The sequence below is a fragment of the Mastigoproctus giganteus genome, chromosome 6, assembly GCF_048544385.1.
Source record: "Mastigoproctus giganteus isolate SK-2022 chromosome 6, ASM4854438v1, whole genome shotgun sequence".
NCBI classification, from domain to species: Eukaryota; Metazoa; Arthropoda; class Arachnida; order Uropygi; family Thelyphonidae; genus Mastigoproctus; species Mastigoproctus giganteus.
Genome location: NC_143580.1, coordinates 123555350 through 123580726, shown reverse-complemented (window position 1 = coordinate 123580726; position 25377 = coordinate 123555350). Strand labels below are relative to the sequence as shown.

General features: G+C 37.2%; 1 protein-coding gene across 1 annotated transcript in view; it reads left to right on the top strand.

The window, feature by feature from the left end:
- LOC150084555 (guanine nucleotide exchange factor for Rab-3A-like) overlaps positions 1-25377 on the top strand; it is a 160312-nt gene that overhangs the window by 52826 nt on the left and 82109 nt on the right. Inside the window, exons 5-7 of the mRNA XM_090376284.1 lie at positions 1866-1943; positions 10492-10686; positions 22007-22135. Coding sequence (XP_090232410.1) covers positions 1866-1943; positions 10492-10686; positions 22007-22135 — 402 coding nt within the window. The remainder of the gene's footprint in view (positions 1-1865; positions 1944-10491; positions 10687-22006; positions 22136-25377) is intronic.

The window sequence follows — 25377 nt, the reverse complement described above, 5'->3', positions numbered from 1 at the left end:
GACCAAACAACAGTCCATGGAATAGCATCATAATGTATCTCCTGCAAGACATTCAGAGGAGTTTTTTTTTTTTTTTTTTGGACAAAGAAAGGACAGAATTCATTGATTATCTTCAAAAGATTAAATCTTTTATAGGTGAATATTATTCTTCCCTACTATTGAAATTTCATTAGCAGTTAAAGGCGAATTGCAGGAAAAATCTCTATAGGGATCCTTTTTCCTTCATGATAATGGTGCTCAGGCTTTTATGTTGAAGAGCTATGATGGAAATTTTCTGTGAACCGCAGAATTGGATTAGGAAAGGGTTTGCTTAGCATAATACCATTTTTCTCCATAAGAGCTAATGAAGATGCATGGTGTCTTCCTGGAAAAATGGGTGCCTCCGTAACCAGGTGGGCAGGAGCAGCAGTGCATAGCACACGCTTCTTGATTAGACCGGGGTTCGAGCCCACGACCACCAAATACGGAAGATGCGGAAAGGTCAGGGAATGACCACCTCATATCCCCGGAGCAATATGGCCTTAGTTGCTAATGCTCCTAAAAAACCAAATAACAACAACAACCTGGAAAAATGACTTAACTAAACTGCAGTATTTAAGCTTAAGAAAAATTTTTGAAGTTTATATTTAATAATGAATAAAATTAAATAATTACAAAAATGAAAAGAAAAATAAATAATTATGAAAAAGAGAGCTTTTACTGTTTAAACTTGTACAAATGATCTCAAAGCATTGTAGCTGCCCCGTCACATTTATATTAAAACATTGGGATGCATGCTTATATCTGCATAACCTTGAAATTGACCAATGCCATGCAAAGCAATAATTCTGTATTGCCCTTTGGATGTCTAATTTGACTAGTGATAATTTTCACAGTTCCTTCATCAAGTCATGGACCTACACCAAGTTGTGGACCAGGTTTGACTTGATGAAGTCAGACCTGGTTCACAACTTGGTGCAGGTCCATACTTTAAGCAGCTCTGTGTGTGGCAATGATCTATCACCAGGCTTGGATAACCATGAAGACTCTCAGTGATTTAGTTTATGAATTGTTTTAAAATCCATATTGTTTGATAGATATGGCCCATTCAGATTACTACTTGTTTCCTGCACCAGAAAAAAAAAAAAATTGGAAAGTTAGTGCTGTGGGACAAATGTTATCTGTGTTGGTTGGTAGTGAAGTATTTAAATAACAAAAACAGTGGGTTCTATATAAAATGTGTAGAAAATACCAGGGAATGTTGGTTCCAATATGAGGCACATACTGTTGGCTATGTTGCTTCTTTCTTTTTATGGTAGGAGAGAAATTTTTCAAATACCTCTTGTATGTGGCATTATTACACTAAAATTAAAATGTTTATAAGTATTATGTAATCAATTTCCCAATGCAATATCATGGTAGAATTTGTCTTTTGCTGTCTTTGCAGTACTGACAAAGTGATAGAGGAATGCATCACAAAATGTCTAAGTACAATAATCTTTTCAACTGTCCTTTGAGAAATAAAGGGTGACTTTTAACCTGTGAAAGGAGATGTATTTTAGTTTCTTCATTTATAATGTGGGCAAGTCCATCTGCTTAGACAGGCTCTCTATTTTCAAAAACAAAATAATAAAAAATAATGTTCTGACACTTCAAATTCCTCCTATCCACAATCTTCTGCCAGTCAGGCATTGAACAAAGATAAAGTAAATAATGTTGGGAACTACAATTCACAGGAACATCATAGACCCCTGAAATGTATTATGAATTTTCAGTGACTTATAAGAATAACTTTGTATATAAATCTGTGCCAAGTAAATGTATATTTTTAGATTGTTATTTGTAGTTAACTCAGAATTATTTAACATTTAACATTTTGGTTGTAGTCTGCCAATGATATGGTAAGAGATGCTAATAAGAAAAGAGCTGTAGCAGAGAAACAGCTGAAGGAAGCTAATTTACAGGTATTGAAAAAATTATATTAATGATTGTTATATTTTCTGAGTGAATTAACCTTTTAATGAAAAAAACAAATAAAGAATATTTTTATGAAGCCGCAAAAACACAAAAAATACACACACACACACACACACACGTTTGCTAAATAAAGCTAACAAAAGTGAACTTTTGTTGGCTTTATTATTTAATAAAAAAATTTATTATTATTATATAAAAATTGTTTATTATAATCTCTATTTTGAATAGTCACTTTGTCTTTAGTGATAACTTCTTGACTAGATTAGTAATTGGATGTCTGTTAGTTAAATATGCTATTCCTTATGTCTCTCTCTTAAGGAATAGTATATTTTTCTTATAATTTTCTCATCACTTTCAGCAGATTTCATTTTGGCAAAGTCTGAAATTAAATCTGCTTAAATTAATACATAAAGAAGTGGACTTTTTGTGTTGATACAACCTGAGGTACTCAAAGAACTTAATTTCCAAAAAGTTTAAAACATCAGCAATGTAACTTTCTCAAAAGATATATATGTTTCTTTAGATAAAGTTATTTTGTTGATTTTTCAATAACTTTTTTCTTTTAAGAAAACCTCAAACATGAGGGGTATTAGAACGTATAGTACTTAGTACCGTGCATGGAGGCTGAGAAGATGAAAGAATATATTTGTCGAGTTAGACTTGAACTTCTGTAGAATGTAAAAGACAACTTAATGTAGGCTGCTAGTTAGGTAATAAGATGTATATAGTCACACAGCATAGCATTTCAGTTTAGTTCTTAGTTTTATTTCACCATGTGAGCCATTATAAGTGTTCTCTGTATTCTTTTTAAACTAAATTGATTAAGCTTAAATTAAAACCAGCCGAATAGATTCTATTATATATAAGGATTTAACAAAATGTATTTTTGTTAATATTACCAAGTAACATTTAATGTAAATTAAATTGATTAGATTGAAATTAATGATAATATAATGAAGATTAATGCTAGGCAAATAGTTACTGTTATATATACATATTTGGGTTAATAATACTAAATGAATGAAATAACTAATGAGCAGTGTGATATTTAGCATAAATTAAACTGAATAGATTGAAATTAACAGTATCATAATATGGATGCCACAGTTGCTTATACATAGGATAAGTAAATTTGAATATATATTCGGTATCAGTGTATATGTTCAGGCAACTACTGAAACATTATAGGTTGTATATGTGTGTGTGTGTGTGTGTGTGTGTGTGTGTGTGTGTGTGTGTGTGTGTGTGTGTGTGTGTGTGTGTGTGTTATAGGGCGTAGAATTTTGAATATGGGAAGTATAGGATAGGAGGGGACAAACTGAACGAGGAGTTATGCTCTAATCTAAAATCTGCAGGTGAAATAACCATTAGGTGACAGCGATCAGTGTATTGATGTGGGATTTGCTTAAAGTTGTAACTACGATCAAGAGTAAAGGGAATGGTTTTACTTTCATAAAGATGACTACAGTGGTCTCAGACATTTTTTTAAAATTCTATACAATGGAATCAACTGATGATGTTACCATCAGCCGATTCTAAAAGGGAAGCATTCAAGGAATTAATCAAAGAAGCTATTAGGCTCTTTATACCAACTAAGAAATACTATTCAAAGTTTAGGCCTAAATGGATGTCAGATGAACTAATGAGACTCGTGGAAGAGAAGAAAAATGCATGAGATTCATATAAATTATCAGATGACACAGAAGCCTATGGTAGATATAAACTAGTCTGTAATCAAGTCACAAAGGAGGTAAGGCAAGTGAAGGCAGATTATGAGAAATCTAACCTCCTTTGTGACTTTCTTTGCATCCTTTGGCAAAGGATTCTTTACTTATGAAACACTAGAAGGAAGGAAGGAGAGAAATCAAATTGGCCCACTTAATATCGATGGTTTGTCAGCAACCTGAGCAAGGTTGCTGACAAACTGAATGAGTATTTTGCATCTACATTCACACATGACGAATTCTTAGGGAAGTGGAGGCAAGAAGCTTTTCAAACTCTAACAGGAAGGTAAATTATATTGTAATGACTGAGAGGAAAGTGGAAGAGAAATTGTTGAAGTTAAACTTAAGAAAAGCACCTGGGGAGGATGGGTTCTATCCACTTATGTTAAGGGAGGAGCAAAGAAAGTAAGCAAACCCTTAGCCATAATTACGAGAGCATCCTTGGATTTTTCAGGTGAGGAGCCCACAGACTGGAGATGTGTAAATGTATCCCCAATTCATGAAGGGGGATAAAAGGGTGACATGAGTAGTTACAGACCTGTTAGTTTAACTTCTGCTCCAGGAAAAATAATGGAGTCACTGGTTAAAGAACTAATGCAGCAGCATCTAGACAAGACTGCAGTTATACTTCAGACATAGCAAGACTGCTACACTAACTGATATGTTGCAGTGTGGCAAGGGCAAGTTGCTGCTATGGATAAAGGGATGGTTGAGTGGAGGAAGACAAGTCGTAATCAATGGACACTACTCTTCATTGACTAATGCTATTAGTATAGGCCCCCAGGGTTCAGTGTTGGCCGATTGTTGTTTTCTACGTTTATCAGTGGTATTGATGAAGGCATATCAGGTTAAATGTCCAAGTTTACAGATGATACAAAGGTTGGTGCCTTTGTTATTGACAATAATGATGGTATGCTACTGCAACAGGATCTTGAAAAATTAGGCAGATTGGCTGAGAAACGGCAACTGGAGTTTAACATTGACAAATGCAGAGTACTGTGTATGGGTAACAGCAATCCCAGAGTAATGTACCAACTGTGAAGTACTCCACTCATGGTAGTAGAAAATGAAAAAGACTCAGGGGTAATAATTGTGCAGTCAGATATGAAGTTCTCTGAGTGTGCAGACAGGCTGTCAGTACAGTTCATGTCAGTGCTATATAGGAATTTTGTCATTGATATACAGGAATTTTGCTAGAAGGGATAAGGACATGATTATACAGTTGTATAAGGCCACAACTTGAAGGCAGTGTATCTATTCTATCCTGATTATTTTATGAATTTCTCCTTCTGTTGGCAGAACTGCCATTTGTGACCACCTCACATTACATTTAGACCAAATGTATAAATACAAGTAAATATATACATAATATTTTTATTTATTATTATTATTATTTATTTATTTTTTTCTTTTGTGTGTGTGTGTGTGCGTGTGTGTGTGGAAAATATAATGATAAAACTTTAAAGTCACAATGAATATTCTGCAGCCCCGGCCCATCAGTTTTGGAAGACAATTTTATTTTCATGTGGTGTTCACTGATACAAAATACAACTTTATTCTTTAACATGGCAGTGATGTCATGGGGTTTTACAGATCTCAAGTGAATATTTCATCTAGCTGTAACAGTTGGTATTCAGAAGAACATTACAACTTAAGTCTACATTCAAATTAGTCTTTCCAGAGGGTGATGTTAAACTGGTATTATTTTTTTTTTTTAGTTTGAACTTATTAGTGAGAAGAGAGAGAACCCAAATGGAGTTTCTAACACCCCATTATACTGGTAGTGTAATGGGGTGTTAGAAAAATACGTACAAAAAGATTGTTTTAGATGAATCTGAGAGTTCAAAGGTGAGATAATTCAAAATCAATACATGAAGAACAGAGGAAGCAGAGGTGTCACTAAATGAATCTGAAGATGAGGTAGTATCATATTAGTGTAAGTCAGCGGTTCCCAACCTTTTTTGACTCGCAAACCCCTTTCAACATAATATTTTTATCGCGAACCCCTAAGTCTATATTCTCTGAAATTGTATAAAAGTACTGAATTTTCATTATAAAATATTTCCAGTACTATGTTTTTATAAGTGACATTGCATAATAAAAATTATTATTAAGTATTATTTATACTTTTTAAAGCAGTTATTGATTAGTCCAAACTAGATTTAACAGGCTAAGAGTAGAAAATTTGCTTCTTGCCCTAATGGTAGCCAAGCATTCTGGTATTTCCAAAGCTTGGCCCCAATTTTTGCCCATCTCTGTTCACGCCTCTGTCAAAACCAGATGGTTCTGTTGCCACATCAGTCAAAGATAAAGCTGACCTGTTAGCAACCTATTTTTTTTTCCAACTCGTGTATTGATGATCTTGGTAAATCACCTCAAATCGTTCCCAGTACACACCATTTAATGAATCCTGTGGTTTTCCGTCAAAAGAATGTCAGAAGGATTTTGATGAATTTGATGCTATGAAAGCGCCAGGTCCTGATGTTATTTCTCCACTTGTTCTCAAAACCTATGCCCGTGAACTTACTCCTGTTTTGTGTCGTCTTGTTTCACTTTCTTATTCCAAAGATATTTTTCCTTCTGCTTGGAAATTTGCTCATAACCAGGCAGTTCCTAAAAAGGGTGACAAATTCTTCCCATCCAATTATCGTCCCATTGCGATTACTTCTACTCTTTCCAAAGTAATGGAGAAATCAATTAACTGCTAACTCAAAACTATCTGGTCAACAATCGCCAGTATGGATTCCGTCAGGTTTTTTTTGTTAGTTGTTGGCGCATTGGCTTCTGTGGCCATAATGCACCTCCAAAAGAAGGTGCATTATGGCAGTTTTTGCATTTTACTCTGATCCAAGCCCGAGGCGGGATTCGAACCTGTGACCTTTGGGTTGCCAGGCAGGCACTTTACCCACCTGGCTAGCCCGGTCGGCATTCCGTCAGTGTCGTTCCACTGGTGATATTCTGGCTTATGGCTTATGTACATCTATGCAAGAACTTCTAGAAGAGACAGAAAATGGAATGAAGACATAAGAGAGAAAATGGAAGTGAAAAAGAATATTATTGACACTATCAAAAGAAAGTGTTTAACGTGGTATGGACATGTAAAACCGATGCAAGAAACCAGATATTCAAAGGCTATCCTGGAATGGATACCTCCTGGAAGAAGGAGAAGAGTAAGACCTAGAAGGACATGGATGGATGGAGCATGGTAATGCATGACAGAGCCGACTGGGCTAGCCGAGTGGGTAAAGTACCTGCCCGGCAACCCAAAGGTCGCGGGTTCGATTCCCGCCTCGGGCTTGGATCAAAGTACTGCAAAAACCTTGGGAGGTGCAATATGGCCACAGAAGCCGATGCGCCAATAACTACCAAATCAAAAAAAAAAAAAAAAAAAAAAAATGCATGACAGCCCGAGATTTAACTGACCAACACACCTTGAACTGCACTTTATGGTGGGAAAAAATTCCTACCAAAAAATAACTTGTAGGCTGAGGAAATTCATTGTAAATGGAAACACTCCTCCTGAACAAGATGTGCATCTATGGACAAATTCAATGGAAAAGTTTTTGGTGAAACTCAAGCCATTGCTGTTGATATTTCAAAGGATTTTGATCATGTTTGGCATAAAGATCTTCTAAGTAAGCTTCCATCCTATGGTTTGCCAGCTCTTCTTTGTGATTGGTTATCCAGTTTTCTCTCTCTCTCTGACCGCTCACTGCAGGTGATGGTAGACAGCTCTCTGTCTTCTAACTTCTCCACTAATGCTGGTGTTCCCCACGGTTCAGTTCTTTCTCCCACTCTTTTCCTCTTGCATATTAATGGCCTTTTTCCATTGACCGGAAATCCTATCCATAGTTTTGCTGGTGATAGCACATTACTTTCCATCTTCCAGTTTGAGAGACCCTGCCCTGCTCAAACAGCTTCAGCTTCTCGAGTATCCACTGCCAAATCCTTAAATGCTGATCTCTAGGCAATTCTCCAGTGGGGCAAAGAAAACTTAATTTCAATCCTTCTAAAACTCAGTCCTGTCTTATATCTCGCAAAACGGATTCTTCTGCTCTTATGCTTATCATTGATGACACTCCGATTTCTAGGCAAGATCTTGGGGATTACCCTGACTTCTAATCTCTCTTGGCATAAACACATTGCAAATATTGCTTCCTCTGCATCTAAAAAACTTGGGTTTTCTCTTTCGCTCTCGGTGTTACTTTTCTTCCAAACAGCTGTTTACTCTGTACAAATTGCAGATCCACCCTACCGTGGAATATTGTTTCCACATCTTGGGCAGTGCCCCCAAAATCTCTCTCTCAGGCTTCTAGATTCCATTCAGAAATGGGCAATTAGGTTAATAATTAACCTAATTATTAATGACTCATCTCTAACAGAGTCTGTCCACTCTCTGTCTCATACACGTTCTGTTTCTGCTGCATGTTTTTTCTATCGATGGCTCCTTCCATGGGCACTGTTATTCTGAATTGGCCTCTATAATTCCCACTCTCTCTCTTTTAAAGCAGTCCGAACCCATGATGCAACTAGCCAACATCCTTTTACTGTCCAACTTCAAACTCACAGAACCAACGTTTCTTCTTCCTCATTTATTCATTCAACTTCTGTTTTCTGGAACAACCTTCCTTCATGCTTATTTCCTGAAGATTACAATCTACATAAGTTCAAGTCTAATGTCCACAAGTATCTTCTTTCATCTTTTCAATCTTCAACCCATGCACGGTACTAAGTACTATAAGTTCTAAAAATAAAAAAATAAAAAATTACCTATACATAATAATGATTCTTGAGAATGAAAAAAAAAAAAAAATTATGGAAAACATTTAATTAAAAAAGATTGTTTAAGCATGGGTAATGCACTTCCATCATTTCTACTACCCAGGTAGTATGAATGCATCGTTTATTCATATCTCATATTGTGAATGAACCTTCAGAACGAGTGGCCAAGATATTGCACTGTTTTGAATAAGTAACTTCACCAGACTAATGTTACTTATTCTCGGCAGATACCACCACCCAGATGGCACCAATTCAAAGTTTGTTGGCTTACTCATTGGTGGGTGGGCAGGTACTCTGTTGTTGTAATAGCGACAACCCGGTTATTATGTATAACTCCACAATATGAGAGATGCTTGATGGTGTGCATGGTTTAATCTTAAACTATTTCGTGACTAAACATCCAAGAGTATGAAAAAGGTTGTTTATGCATGAGTAATACACTTCCATCATTTCTACTACTCAGGTAGTATGCATGCATCTGATTATATCTCGATGGAAAATATAATTTTGATATCATATACTTGGATTTCAGGAAAGCTTTTGACACTGTTGTGCATGGAAGACTATTGTACAAATTGGATGGGTTTTTTTTTTTTTTTTTTTTTTAGGAGCATTAGCAACTAAGGCCATATTGCTCCGGGATATGCGGTGGTCATTCCTTGACCTTTCCGCATCCTCCGTATTTGGTGGTGACGGGCTCGAAACTCCGGTCTAACCAAGAAGCGTGTGCTACGCATTGCTGCTCCTTCCCACCTGGCTACGGAGGCGCCGTTCACAAATTGGAGCAGAATGGTATTAAGGGTAAGTTGCTACAATGGATAAAAGGATGGTTGAGTGGGAGAAGACAGAGGGTGGTAATCAATTGGCACTGCGCTTCGAGGACTAATTCACTGCAATATTATTATTATTAGCCATATGGTGCAAGGAACGCCTGAGGCTTATGCTGTACCAGCCAAAAAAAAAAATTTCCCTATTACCCTGAGAGAGAGAGAGAGAGGGAGGGAGAGAGAGAGAAGTAGAAAAGAATCACCAAGAAAGAGAAGAGTGATGCTATCCAGCTCAGGACCCTGGGTGTGTCAAGCCCATACTCACCAGATGTGAGCCCCTGGGGGTATGTTATCTTCAGATATTTAATATATCAGTGGATTTAACAACTTTACTTAATGGATTTTAAGTTACTCAATGGATTAAGCTGAATGCTAATGGCATCCTTACTCCTACTCAGATAGCACACATGGGGGGGAGTTCATAAATTTAAATCATGGAAGAGCAATTGTAGGATAGATGTATGGAAATTTGCTTTCAGCCAACAGGTAGTTGATTGTTGGAACAAACTTCTATCTGATGTTTTCGAAGTCTGAATGAATTTGAGAAAGAACTAGACAGATTATTAGCAGTAATGGAAAGGTAGTGTGAGAAGTGTTTTTTATTTTTTCCTGATGTTGTTTTAGCTTACTTTCTTGCATCATTTGCCACTAAGGTTGTATGGTCTTAGAAATAAATTCAGTAATTTGAGAACTGTTTTGCCCTTCAATACATTTTATGGCCAGCTCTTTGTTATACAATGTTACTTTTTTTCAGTAAGTATTAAGATACTGCTGCTCATTTAAAGCAATTGAAATTCTACTATTTGACAAATGTATAAAGGAACAAGACAGTCCATTAGATGGTTGTTGGGTTTTATTGGTGCATTAGCAACAGTCCATTAGACTGAATCATTTGGTTATTCTTGTTGTCGTTTCTAATTGTAATGCACATTATTTTCAAATTATAATTTTTCATATTGAAAAAAATAAAAAATTCAAATCGAGACTAGTTAGCTGTGGATTCATTATTTCTGCTCATCATATTTTTCTCTTATTACTGTGTTAGCCTTCCATTTCTTAGGTTCGGTATTTTTAGACTTCATGTAGCCTCTTTCAACATTCAGATTTTTCATTCAACTTAATTTTTTTTTTGTTTTGTTTTGTTTCAGTGTCATTTTATTTTTTCAAAAAAAAAAAAAGTTTTTTTTTTTTTTTTATTATAGGTAGCAGCTCTTGAAGCTGATGTTTTAATGTTGAAGAATATGCTGCAAAGTTCTTGCTTATCAGGTGATTACATTTGTTCCCCAGAAAATCATCAGACTGCAGAAAATACTCAAAAGTGCCAACTGCATACAGTGTGTAAGAATAATTGTAATAAAGTGCCTTACACCACTAATAGCTATAAAATTAATTATGAGGTATGTTAATTTTGTTTGTAATGATTTTGAGTACTTTGTGTTTTTAACAAAGTAAAGCCTGCTTATATCTATCTAACATTGTTTTTCAAATACAGACTGTGTCTCAGAATCCATAATTAATTGCATGGGAGGGAGGGAGGGAGGGAGGGAGGGAGAGAGAGAGAGAGAGAGAGAGAGAGAGAGAGAGAGAGAGAGAGAGAGAGAGAGAAACTGTTTTTTTTGGGGCGGGGGGGAGAGCCCTTTTGAATTAACTGAATGTATACAAAGGAATAATTCTCCTTGCTCATTTGAGCCATGGAATCAAAGAGAGTGGTGTGTGTGTGTGTATGTGGGTGGATGGGTTGGTTGGAGGGAGACAGAAATAGTGTAGGACAAGAAAAAGATTTGGATTCAACCAAAAGCAATATAATCATTTTGTTTTGAGGAAACTAAGATGTTCCCTTAGTACACATTGGCCCTTCTTTGGTTTAATTATTTTAGGTTTAATGAATAATATGCATGTGATAAAACTGATTCGTAGGTCAAAATAAAGTATTCATGGTTATGCACTATAACACATACTTGCATGTTTGCACACAGGCATATGACCTGTTATCTGGAAATCATAAGGTGCAGCAGTTGCCAGTTTCCAGAATTTCCTCTCTTTGATCCTTGCATTGCAGTTTGCATTGTGATTAATCTTGCACAGTATTAACATTAAAATTATTTTTATCGCAATTGAAAATTACGATAAAAATAATTACCTATAATTACCCTTACTATATAAACTCTAGAAGGAAAGGGATGAATCAGATTGGTCCACTGGATATTGATGGTTCAACTGTTGATAATCCTGCTCAGGTGGCTAACAAACTAAATGAGTATTTTGCATCTACATTCACACATGAGGAGTTATTCAGGAAGGGGAATGCCAGAGGTGAAGTAAACTCTGGCAGTGAGCTAGATTATTTTGTAATAACTGAGAGGAAAGTGGAAGAGAAATTGTTGAGAATAAACATAAAAAAGGCACCTGAGGTGGATGGGATCTATCCAGTTATATTAAAGGAGGCAGCAAAGGAAGTAAGCAAACCCTTAGCCATAATTACGAGAGCTTCTTTGGACTCAGGGGAGGTACCCATAGACTGGAGATGTGCAAATGTGACCCCAATTCACAAAGGAGGATCAAAGGGTGACACAAGTAATTATAGACCTGTTAGTTTAACTTCTCTTCCAGGGAAATTAATGGAGGCACTGGTTAAAGAAGCACGGCAAGATCATCTAGACAAGACTTTAGTTATAGCTCAGACACAGCATGGTTTTGTTAAAGGAAAGTCTTGCCTAACCAATTTGATTGGATACTGGATGCAGAGAATAACTTAGATATTATATAATTGGATCTTAGAAAGGCTTTTGATACTGTTGCACATGGAAGACTGCTGCACAAATTGGAGCAGTGTGGCATTGGAGGCAAATTGCTGCTATGGATAAAGGGATGGTTGAGGGGAGAAGACAGAGTGGTAATCAATGGACACTGCTCATCGTGGACTAATGTTATTAGTGGAATCCCTCAGGGTTCAGTGTTGGGTCCATTGTTGTTTTCTGTATTTATAAATGATATTGATGATGGTATATCAAGCTTAATGTCCAAGTTTGCAGACGATACAAAGGTTGGCAGGGTTGTTAAGGACACTACTGACAGTATGCTGCTGCTGCAACAGGATCTGGAAAGGTTGAGCAGATGGGCTGAGAGGTGGCAAATGAAGTTTAACATTGACAAATGTAAAGTACTACATATGGGGAACAGTAACCCCAGAGTAACATATCAATTCTGTGGTACTACACTGACAGTGTTAGAGAATGAAAAGGACCTAGGGGTAATTGTGCAGGCAGATATGAAGTTTTCTGAGCAGTGCAGATGGGCTGCAAGAGTAGCTCATGATGTCTTGTCAATGATATACAGGAACGTAAGGATTACTCTTACGAAGAAAGGCTTAAGTTTTGCAAATTACAGTGTCTGGAGAAGACTAGCCACCGGTGATTTGATCTGATAGAGGTGTATAAAGCCTTGAATGGTTTGAGTAGGCTTAGTGCTGATGGGATTCTTCCTCTTGCTCAGAATAATCACCTGAGAGGGCATAAATTCAAATTGAGGAAAGACAGATGTAGGACAGATGTGTGGAAATTTTCCTTTAGCCAGCGGGTAGTTGGTTGATGGAACAGACTTCCATCCCTTGTTGTGGAAATTGATAGCCTAAATAAATTTAAGGCTCAGCTATTTTGAACAGGTATTTTGAACGAACGGAGGGGTGAAATGGGAGTTTTTTTTTTTTTTTTGCTGATGCATAAGCTTGCTTTCTTACATGATATGCCTCTACTAATGCTAATGCTAATGATGGTATGATGTTATTGGATTGTTCCTTGGTAATTAATTTATGTAAAGCATGTTTTATCATTGGTTGCTCCTAGTCATTACTGATACTTCTGTTAAACAAAGTCTACATCTGTTGACAAGAACATCATTTCTAGAATAGTTATAAAATTTGTTACAGAATTTGCTTATTTTTATAAGAGTGAAAAGAATAAATGTATTTAAATTTCAGAAGGTATGCTTTGATAAAAGAACTGTGTTACCGTGTATGAAAATCTAGTAAGTAATTAGTTATTTTTGTTTTCAGTCTGAATACTATTTTCAGTTACACAGCATTCCAAAAAATAAATCCTGTTATGTTTGGAGATGTAAAAAATGACATGAAGATTTCTCTGTATTAAGAGTTTTTTTTTTGAAAGTACAGAACTTAGTTTAAAAAAAAAAAATGACAGTTATTTGTGAGCTATCCAAACTCACAGATAACTGACACCATGATCCTGGATATTGCCTTTTCTTTTAGCAATTATTTAAAAAATAGCATAATTTATGTAGTGTATTATATATAGACTTTCTAACAAAACCAATTTCATAAAAATGTTTTAGTTTTTCTATTTTATATGTTTTGTGGTTAATATATACTTGTGGTCAATCAAGTCTTGATTGACCACAAGTAAATTACATAATTTTTTTTTCTGATTTACTCGACTACAACGGCATATCATATCAGAATATTGCAAGACTCGTATTAAATATTATAAGCATTTAAGAGATATCCGTTCTTCCCTGAAATTGCTAAAGAAACTGATATGGTTAGGAGCCTTCAGAGAAGTGGTAGAGAGAGATAAAATGTTGATAGTAAAAGCAAAATACTGCAGAGGCAGAAACATAATTAATGAAAGAAATAGTTATTTGGAATTTACAAAAGTTGTTAAAAGTTGTCCTTCTGTTTTATTAAAAACAGAACAACTGTAACTTTATCAAAAATATTGATTTCTTTAAAGTTAGTGAAAAAAAAATCATAAGACAAATAGGCAGAATATAAGAAGTCAATGTATACAAGGGAGGGAAAATAGGCTGGCTGGACTTAGAAAAAAGAAAAAGTACATTTTGGATGGATTTTCATGAAATTTTATATTTGAATCATATAGGAAGATTTGTTGAGCTATCCTATATTTAATTAAAATGGAACAAATAGAATTACAGTAGTTATTATTTCTTTGCATACAAATTGTAAAAAAAAAAAAAAATCATAGATTAAATGTAGTTTTAATAAATAAATAAATAAATAAATAAATTTTCTGTTTATACTCCGGGACGACCAAACGGTCAGAGGAGTAATACATTGTTAGCTTTTAGACACTCTGTGCACACTTCGCATGTATTGTTATGCAAGACTCGTGAATGTGGTGTCACTTTTGAGGAGTACATAGATATGGGGAGAAAAAAGAATTAAATAAAAGATTATATGGGAGAAGAGAAATAAATATTTACAGTTGTAATTAAACTGAACAACTAAAGTTTAGAGGGCTAAGGTAAAGAAAGCCAACACGAGAACGACGAGAAAAGTCGGATAACTTATGTGGAAAATTAGTTTCCCGACACCGGACTCTAGTAGCACTGCTCGCTTGTTAAACAGACAGTAGGTGTTATCGGTCTGGAGCTGAAATCGAGAAGGATATAATGATTGGTGGTGGGCACGACAGATGACAAGCTACTGTGTAGTCATTGGTTGGCATTATAATGTATATTTATGAGTAAAAAATGGTGCATAATAGTTTTGTGATGAACAGTAAACAGATAATAGCAGCAATGAATCTTTTAAAGATGGAAGAAATTTGTAAGGAAAATAAAACTTTGGTTGATTTTTTGATGAAAACTAAATTAATAAAAGTTTCGTTCCATTCATTTTTATGTTCTTCATTATGTTTTTTTCTCATTATTAAAATCAGATTTTTGGAGTTCATGAGTGTTTTTACTATATTGTTGATTTAGGTTTGGTTACGAAAAAAGAAAAAGGTTTCGTTATATTTTGTAACCTGACCTTAAATGGTAGGTTAGGAAATAATAGGAAAAGAGGAAAAGAAAGAAAGATTCTTTATATATATAGTGAATAGCTATTGAGGTGTTGATTGACGTTATGATACATGTGTATCCGCACGAGTGTCTTTAAAAATAAAAGTACAGTAATAAAAAATTAATATTTTGTTAATAAACAATTTATGCACTAGTCCATTCATGATTCTAAAGAAAAAAGGTTATGTTATCCCCTCCATTTCAGGAGGGGTTCAAGCTCCCTGGGATTCAAGTGGAGGTAACCTGACCTTTTTTTTTTTTTCACCATTATGAAAAGTGTTCATTAGGGCAAGTTACCATTAGTGCTTCTGAGTGCTACTAAAGTGGGCGCCTCCGTAGCCAGGTGGGCAGGAGCAGCAGTGCGTAGCACACGCTTCTTGATTAGACGGAGGTTCGAGCCTGTGACCACCAAATACAAAGAATGCGGAAAGGTCAGGGAATGACCACCGCATATCCCCAGAACAATATGGCCTTAGTTGCTAATGCTCCTAAAAACCAAATAACAACAACATTAGCTACTAAAATGATACTAAACAAATGTTGTGTGTTCGCGCACCAATCAGCACATAGTTTGCAAAGCCTACCTGTCAATCAGTATATTGTTCTCAACTTTGCTGCAGATTGTAACACCTACCGTCTGTTTACCAAGCGAGCAGCGCTAGAGTGGCGTATCGGGAAACTAATTTTTTGCATAAGTTATCCAACGTTTCTCGTCTTTCTCGTGTTGGCTTTCTTTACTTTCGCCGCTATATTTACTTTTCACTTCTAATAATCACAAACAAAGAAAAAATTCAATAAATTTAAGGGGAAAAAAATTGAAAGCCTGTGTTTGCTGCTACTGATACAATACTATGTGGTCAAACTTTATTATATTATTTTAAAAATTTTCAGTTACATATCCTGTCTGGCAGTGATAAAAATACTTATTGTATTTTACTCCTGACCTCTCAAAAAAAGGACTATTATAGGTTTGGTATAATTTACTGTTAATTTTCAAGTATTTACTCCTAACTTGATATGCTGTTGTATTTCATACACCAAAAAAATTTTAATTTAAAAATTAAAATATCTAGTAAAGTGATATGATACGAATTTTAATATTGCTTCTTTATTGGTTTGATTTTCAATCTGAATCATTGATTTCATTATAATTAGATAAGAACAGTGTTAAACTATCATTCTCCATGTGTTGATGTCTAAAATACACTGCATACCACTCAAAAATCAGGTTTTTGCATTTGCAGCTGAATTACCCATTGTGAGCAAAGCACACTGCTTTCATGTCATCTTAGAGTTGCAAGATTAAACTTAAGGTTGCTACCAAACAAAGTTCAGCCCAACAAAGTTTATTTTAGAAGTAAATGCAGGGTTAGCAAAAAAAGTACAGATGTAAATCATAAACTTACTATTTTTTCCTTCAAGAAGTGGAGCACAGCATCCCATTGTGAGCAAAGTGCATGCTCGTGTAATCTATAATCCTACAATAATGAAAATTTGCCATGTTATTTTTATAATACAATGGTAAATAAATATAAAACAATTATATCTATTAGAATTATATCATTGTGTATTTTAATATTCTTCTAGTATAGTATATATTAGCCTTAAAAAAATTCTTTATGCCACCATGTTCAACAAAACACACCTGTTTGTTGTGGTCCTTTACATAGAGTTATAAACTGTGTAAAGGACCACAACACAGTGGATGATAAACAAAGTTTCCACTTTGTTTATCATCCACTTTGCTCACCTGAGATTTGGCTGTACAGTAGTTAGGAAATATGTATATATATTTTTTGGATAGAAGACAAAGACTTGTTTATATGATGATTTTGATCTTATTATACAGTAGTGACAAAATTAAGAATAAAATTTTAAAGTTTCCCATTTTAAATTATTTCTTGATCCTCCTCATTTTTTCCCAAAATTCATATATCACATTACTTCAGACATGATATATAGTTTGAAGGATGATCTTTCATCCTTCAAACTTCTTGAAGATCTGCTGACGAGGCTACTAGAGACGGTCATGTTCCAAGCCGCTAAGTGGATTTTTCTTATTTATTGATTTGAAATTATTGTTTTTCTAAAACTTTTGATTTAAATTTAGTAGTATAACATTATTTTGTGATTTTCTGATTAACTTGGTGTATTTATTCTTTACTCGGCCTTGTAATTGCATAAAAGTATCGGTAAAGGTTTCCACGTGTTTCAACTCCGATACCGTTCGTAAATTTCCCGCCATTGTGATACATAGTTGTATGCCGTACTAGATAGCGTTAGTTGAACTTCGTTAGCAGTTAAATTGTACGTTTAAATAAATACATATAACGACTTAGATTACAAACGTAATATAATTAATTATATTTAACATAATTAATAACATAACATAATTAATTATAATTATTTAATAAATTAATAGAATCATGACTCAGACCAGAGCAGCAAAGCAAAAGGCTCAAGCTAATGGAAGCGCTGTGGCTCAGAGCAGAACTGAGGGGGGCAGTTGTCCTCTGACTCACAGCCTTATAAAATGCACTGTTTGCTTGATGTTTGCAGAGCAATCGGGTACGGGACATGATACTGCCAAGGGGGATGTCTTTGTGTGTGCGCGATGCAAGGAGTGTATCGATATCAGGCAACAACTCGGCGTTCTTGTGGGCCTATATGAGAGCTTGAAGGACAGGGTGGATGCCCTCGAAGGAACTAAATTGAGGGGCCCATCAAGCTCTCAGCTGCCCACATCAACGCCAGAGCTTGCACTTGGGCATCGCATGACAAAGAGACAACCCCCAAGGCAGAATGCGCTGGTCCCGAAGGAACTAGTAGTTGTTGGTGACTCTATTGTCAGGGAAACGGGGAACATGCTTTGTAAAAAAGATAGGTGGAACAGGACCAGGGTATGTCTGCCAGGGGCAAAGGTTGATGACGTTGTAGAGCGAATATCATCTTTTAAGGGCACAAAAGGTGATATAGTTGTACACGTGGGCACTAATAATATTAAGAGTAGGAGACCGGCAGAATTACTTAACAAGTACAGGTCACTGTTGAACAAAAGGCGAGAATTAGGGTTGAATTTGAAAGTGTCTGCAATTCTGCCCAGACACGATAGGAGGGAGTATATGATGAGAGCCTTGTCGATCAATTCGGCCCTGGAAAGATTGTGCAAGGCTCAAGGGGTAGAATTTTTTTCAGCCTGGACTGTACTTGTTAACAGGAGAGATTGCTTCTACAGGGATGGGATACACTTAAATAGAAAGGGTGCAAGAATATTTGCTGATGCTATCGAGGCAGTGTTAGGTGGGTCGGAAAACTGCTAGCTTGGGGGGAGACAAAGACCAATAGATTGACAGTAGCCACTGGCAGAGGTGAAAGAGATTCTTGCACTGCTTCTATTAGAATGAGCAGAAGCCTGAAAAACAAGATGCATGGTATTTCAGAGACTGCTGGGAGCCATTGCGGTACAAGTAAACACATGGGTTGTGTTAGGGTAGCTAAGAATAGAAACAGGTGCAGGTATACTTGCGTGTACACCAATGCTAGGAGTTTAGTAAATAAATTTGATGAATTTGAGGTATTGCTCAAAACATCAAAGGCAGATATTGTTGGGATAGCAGAGACGTGGTGTCACACAGATATAAGGGATGAAGAACTGCAATTTGGGGAGTACAACGTCTACAGAAAGGATAGACAGGATAGGAAGGGGGGAAGGGTTATGCTATTAGTTAAGAAACACATGAAAACCAAGGAAGTGAAGCCAGTCGACATCGCTGGACAGTGCAGTGTTGAGTCAGTTTGGTGTGACATAAGCATTGGGAGATCAAAATTGAGAGTAGGAGTGTGCTATAGGCCTAATGACTCTGATGAGTATAATAAGGAACTGTACAGGGAAATAGAGTGGGCCAGTAAATCAGAGAGTCTTATAATGGGAGATTTTAATTTCCCAGATATTGACTGGAATTTGGGGGCTGGTTACTCACACACTAGCAGGGCTTTTGTGGATTTATTGGATGATTGTTTTCTACATCAGCATGTTCGGGAGGCAACTAGAGGGAGTAATACTCTTGATTTGATTATCAGCAGTGATTCTTCATGCATTAAGAATCTGCAGATAAATGAACCACTAGGTGGCAGTGATCACAGTGTGCTGAAGTGGGAGTTACTGAAAGAGGTAACTACCATTAGGGGTAAAGGGAAGGGTTATTGCTTCCGTAAAGGCGACTATGATGGACTGAGACAGTATTTAAATTCTATACAGTGGGACCAACTGATGATGTTACCAACAGCAAATTCAAAATGGGAAGCATTCAAAGAACTTATCTTGGAAGCTACTAGGCTTTTCATACCAACTAAGAAATATTGTTCAAGGTTTAGGCCAAAATGGATGTCAGATGAACTAATGAGGCATATGGCAGAGAAGAAAAATGCATGGGATACTTACAAATTAACACATGACACAGAAGCCTATGATAGATACAAGTTGATATGCAACCAAGTTACAAAGGAGGTTAGGCAGGCGAAGGCAGATTACGAGAAATCCTTGGCAAGGGATGCAAAGAAAAACAGCAAAGAGTTCTTTACTTATGTAAACTCTAGAAGGAAGGGGATGAATCAGATTGGTCCACTTGATATTGATGGGTCAACTGTTGATGATCCTGCTCAGGTAGCTAACAAACTAAATGAATATTTTGCATCGACATTCACACATGAGGAGTTATTCAGCAAGGGGAATGCCAGAGGTGTATTCAACTCTAGCAGTCAGCTACAGAATCTTGAAATAACTGGGAGTAAAGTGGAGGAGAAACTGTTGAAGATAAACACAAGAAAGGCACCCGGGATGGAAGGGATCTATCCAGTTATATTAAAGGAGGCAGCAAAGGAAGTAAGCAAACCCTTAGCCATAATTATGAGAGCTTCCTTGGACTCAGGGGAGGTACCCATAGACAAAATTGCACATAGAAATGTGCAAATGTGACCCCAATTCACAAAGGAGGATCAAAGGCTGACACAAGTAATTATAGACCTGTGAGCTTAACTTCTGTTCCAGGAAAATTAATGGAGGCACTGGTTAAAGAAGCACTGCAGGATCATTTAGACAAGACTTCAGTTATAGCTCAGACACAGCATGGTTTTGTTAAGGGGAAGTCTTGCCTGACCAACTTGATTGGATACTATGATGCAGTCACAAAAGAACTGGATGCAGGGAATAACTTTGATATTATATACTTGGATCTTAGAAAGGCTTTTGATACTGTTGCACATGGAAGACTGCTGCACAAATTGGAGCAGTGTGACATTGGAGGCAAATTGCTGCTATGGATAAAGGGGTGGTTGAGGGGGAGAAGACAGAGAGTGGTAATCAATGGACACTGCTCATCGTGGACTAATGTTATTAGTGGAGTCCCTCAGGGCTCAGTGTTGGGTCCATTATTGTTTTCTGTATTTATAAATGATATTGATGATGGTATATCAAGCTTAATGTCCAAGTTTGCAGATGATACAAAGGTTGGCAGGGTTGTCAAGGACACTACTGACACTATGCTGCTGCAACAGGATCTGGAAAGGTTGAGCAGATGGGCTGAGAGGTGGCAAAATGAAGTTTAACATTGACAAATGTAAAGTACTACACATGGGAAACAGCAACCCCAGAGCAACATATCAACTCTGTGGTACTACACTGACAGTGGTAGAGAATGAAAGGGACTTGGGGGTGATTGTGCAGGCAGATATGAAGTTCTCTGAGCAGTGCAGACAGGCTGCAAGAGTAGCTCATGGAGTATTGTCAATGATATACAGGAATTTTTCCAGCAGGGATAAGGAGGTGATTATTCCATTGTATAAGGCAATGGTCAGGCCACACCTAGAGTACTGTATACAGGTCTGGAGGCCTCATTTCAAGAAGGATGTAGAGCTGCTGGAACGAGTACAGAGAAGGGCAACAAGATTAGTGAATGGAACAAAGGGGTGCTCTTACGAAGAAAGGCTTAAGTTTTGCAAATTACAGTGTCTGGAGACTAGGCACCAGCGAGGTGATCTGATGGAGGTGTATAAAGCCTTGAATGGTTTAAGCATGCTCAATGCTGATGGGATTCTTCCTCTAGCTCAGAAAAATCACCTGAGGGGGCATAAATTCAAATTTAGGAAAGACAGATGTAGGATAGACGTGCGGAAATTTGCCTTTAGCCAGCGGGTGGTTGGTTGGTGGAACAGACTGCCATCCCTTGTGGTGGAGGTTGATAGCCTAAATAAGTTTAAGGCTCAGCTGGACAGGTATTTTGAACGAACAGAGGGGTGAAGTGGGTTTTTTTTTTTTTTGGCTGATGCTGCATAAGCTTGCTTTCTTGCATCAAATGCCTCTACTAATGCTAATGCTAAACATAACATAACTTTGGAAGGTTTGAACAAAGGAACATAATCTGTGTGATTTGGGAGGGAAATTTACAGAATGTCAGACACTACTCCTTAAAGTATAACAGGTTGAATAGTGGTTAGTTTATTGCAGCACCAAGCAAAATACAATTCTGTTAAGATGGAGGGGCATTGCATGGGGATGACTAAATAAGAATAATTAATTAAATAAACAATACAATGAAATATATAAAGATAAACAAATGAGAAGGTGAGTGGGTGGGTGGGTGTGGATATTACCCTACGTTACAACAAAACTGTTGAGGCCTTTTCAGCAGATATTTGGAGTTTTTTGGACAAGGAAAAGATGCATGGATTTGATTTGATGGCAGCAGCAAATGGAATTGAAAGAGGAGGATTCAGATGGTCAACTTCCACATCTTCCACAGCCATCCAGTAGTCTATTTAAGAGCAATTTCAGAATTTCTAAGTCTGTTTTAGCTGTTTGTTTGAATTTTAATGTAACTTTAAAAGTGATCACTTTATTTTTAGGTTGATCCAGTTTCATATGTTGAATTTGTTGAATGGAAACAGAAACCCAAACTTGACAAAATCCATCCCTTTCTGCTACGTATTTATGAAGAAGATATATTACCATGTTTGACTTTCCCAAATGAAAAGGTATATTTTATTTTACAGTTATAATATGTTTCATAACCATATGGACAAACTTTAGCTCCTTAAAATTTGAATTAATATCAGCATTCTTAAAAATTTAAGTTGAGATAAGCTACGAGCAAGTGAATTTAATATAATTTCTGTTTACTCTCATTATGGTTACCATTGCTAGAGGAATTTACATCATCATTGTAACTGTTTTATTATAGGCGTCTCCATAGCCAGGTGGGAAGGAGCAGCAGTTTGTAGCACACACTTCTTGATTAGACCGGGGTTCGAGCCCGTCACCACCAAATACGGAGGATGCGGAAAGGTCAGGGAATGACCACCGCATATCCTGGAGCAATATAGCCTTAGTTGCTAATGCTCCTAAAAACCAAATAACAACAACAACTGTTTTATTGCAGCTGATGAAATAGTACAATTATTAAGTAGTCCATGCATTTTTTTTTTTCTTGTTGTGTTAGTGCATACTCAACCGGCCAATTTTCACACTTGCATTCATGTATGTTATTCACATATTACCACAGCCAGCCCTATCATTATTAGTTTCTGGTTTTGTGTTCATTCTTAAATTGCAATCCTGTGGCTAAAATAACTATAATTTCTATGAAAATACCCTTAGTCATGCTTTTTTTTTCAAATAATTTACAGAAAGCCTTATTAATCCATTTGAGATTGCATATGTATATAACTGTCCAGTCAAAACATGACTATCCTGTGCTTTAGCATTCGGCTGTTCCTCCCTGCCTAGTAGCACCCTTGTTGCAGTGAGAACTGGTAAATGTGATACTGAGCAGATGTAGGGTCATGGCATGCAGTCCATATGAAGTACTTTATTAACAAGGGGAAGGGATGAGATCTGATGGATTTTGAAAAAGGGATGATTGTCAGGTATCAGGGGCTCACATCTGGTGAGTATGGGCTTGGCACACTCAGGGTCCTGAGCTGGATATCATCATTCTTCTATTCTTGGTTCTCGGGATAATTCAGAAATTTTTTTTTTGGCTGGTGCAGCATAAGCCTCAGACTTCCTTGCACCATATGGCTAATACTAGTAATAATCATAATAGGGGGCACGATGTCCCAGTGGTTAAGACACTGGACTACCAGCCTGATGGATCCAGGCTCGAATCCCGCTTTGGCAGAAGCGAATGTGGCCCTATTATGCTTGAAGATCAATATAATAAAAAAAAAAAAAAAAACATTGCGAAAGTTGCTCCATTGGACTTGCCTTCCCCAATGTCGGAGCGACGGCTGAGGCAGATAGTGGCGCCATCTGGTATCACTCACGAGAATTAAATGTCATGGACATAAGCCAAGGCTAAAACAAGTCTACCTCCATAGATGGACGATGTTTCAGAGAAATATTAATCATACTGCATCGAGTGTGATGCAGGATAAAGTCACTCACATTTGGGCCTTAGGCAGAGGGGTCGGCTCGAAAAGTTGGAGACAGTCTCCTGAGCAAGACAGTGGAGCAAATGGCACTGTTCCCCCTTATGGCTACCGTAAGAGAAGGGCAAGACCATCCAGCCCCACCAACTGGAAGTGCTTCCTGCACAACTGCACTAGTGACCACCTAGGAAGGAAGAAGACGCCAACGTATGAAGTGGAGCTTCGAAATGAATATGTACATCATGCGAGCATACTATGAAATAACCAGGCTAGAGACCGATATGACAATATACAGGTTGTGAATACATATCAAGTGGTTGGAACAATTTCTGCATATCCAGGTCACCAAACAGCGATTAGCAGACCAAAGAAGGACCATCGTCATGAAGAACCTAATAGCTCCTGCAATCTTGGAAAACATTGAGCAGGATGTTGTGAGTGATCAACTACAAAGAACAAAGAATATGGTCAATATGGAACCAGAGGAGGAACAACCAGAGGAGGAACAGCATACCACCGAACCACAGGAGGAAGAAGAAATACAACCCAGAGTAGCTGAAGTGGAAAGAGATGGTCATGATATCCAGAATAGGAGATGAGTGGAAGAAGGCCCTAACAGAATTCCAAGGAATGGACCCCTCTAGCTCAGAATAATCACCTGAGAGGGCATAAATTCAAATTGAGGAAAGACAGATGTAGGATAGACGTGCGGAAATTTGCCTTTAGCCAGCGGGTGGTTGGTTGGTGGAACAGACTTCCATCCCTTGTAGTGGAGTTTGATAGCCTAAATAAGTTTAAGGCTCAGCTGGACAGGTATTTTGAACGAACAGAGGGGTGAAGTGGAAGTGGGTTTTTTTTTTTTTTTTTTTTTTTTTTGGCTGATGCTGCATAAGCTTGCTTTCTTGCATCAAATGCCTCTACTAATGCTAATGCTAATGCTAAGATACCCGAGCAGATGCCAAATAAAACCTGTGGAGAGTAACAGACCACCTCAATCGGCAAATAATACCACATTACGTTGAAAACAATGGTGCAACACTGGAGGCGATCTACATAGCTGTATACTGAGCTGCCATAGCAGCCACTAGGATTAATAGAAAAGAAACGAGAGACCAGCAGCAGAAGAACCGAAAACAGAAGGAACCACCAGCTTGGGAAAGAAGACTTCTGCAGAAGATAGAAGAATTAAGAGTCAATATAGGTCAGTTGACCCAGTACCAACAGGGTAATAGAAGTAAGAAATTGATTGGAAAAGTGTTTGTTTGTTATTTGGTTTTTAGGGGCATTAGCAACTAAGGCCATATTGCTCTGTGAATATGCAGTGGTCATTCCCTGACCTTTTGGAAAAGTGAAGAGCATCCTCAAGAGAGATCTCCAGATCAGCATCCACAACAAGCATGAGACCGGAAATCAGAGAATTGGAGAATACTTGGGCACACTGATGCAGAACCTCCTTGCACTCAGCAAGAGACTACGGCAAAACAAAGAGAGCTCCCAGAGGAAAATAAACAACCGAATCTTCGATAAGGACCAAAGAGCCCTGTACAGGAAACTAGGAGAAGATGAGAAAGCAGGAAACGGCCCACCCGAGAAGAAGACGATTGAGGCATTCTGGGGGAAATATCTGGAGCAGTGAAGTAAGACGTAACAGCCGAGCCCCCTAGATAGAAGTAGAACAAAAGAAAACCAAGGACGTACAACAGATGAGAGAGTGGGAGATTCGAGAAGAAGTAAAACAGTCAATCAGGAACACCCACAACTGGCGAACCCCAGGAATTGATAACATCCACAACTACTGGTACAAGAAGCTCACTTGCAGACACAAGCACCTAGCAGAGCAGTTCACT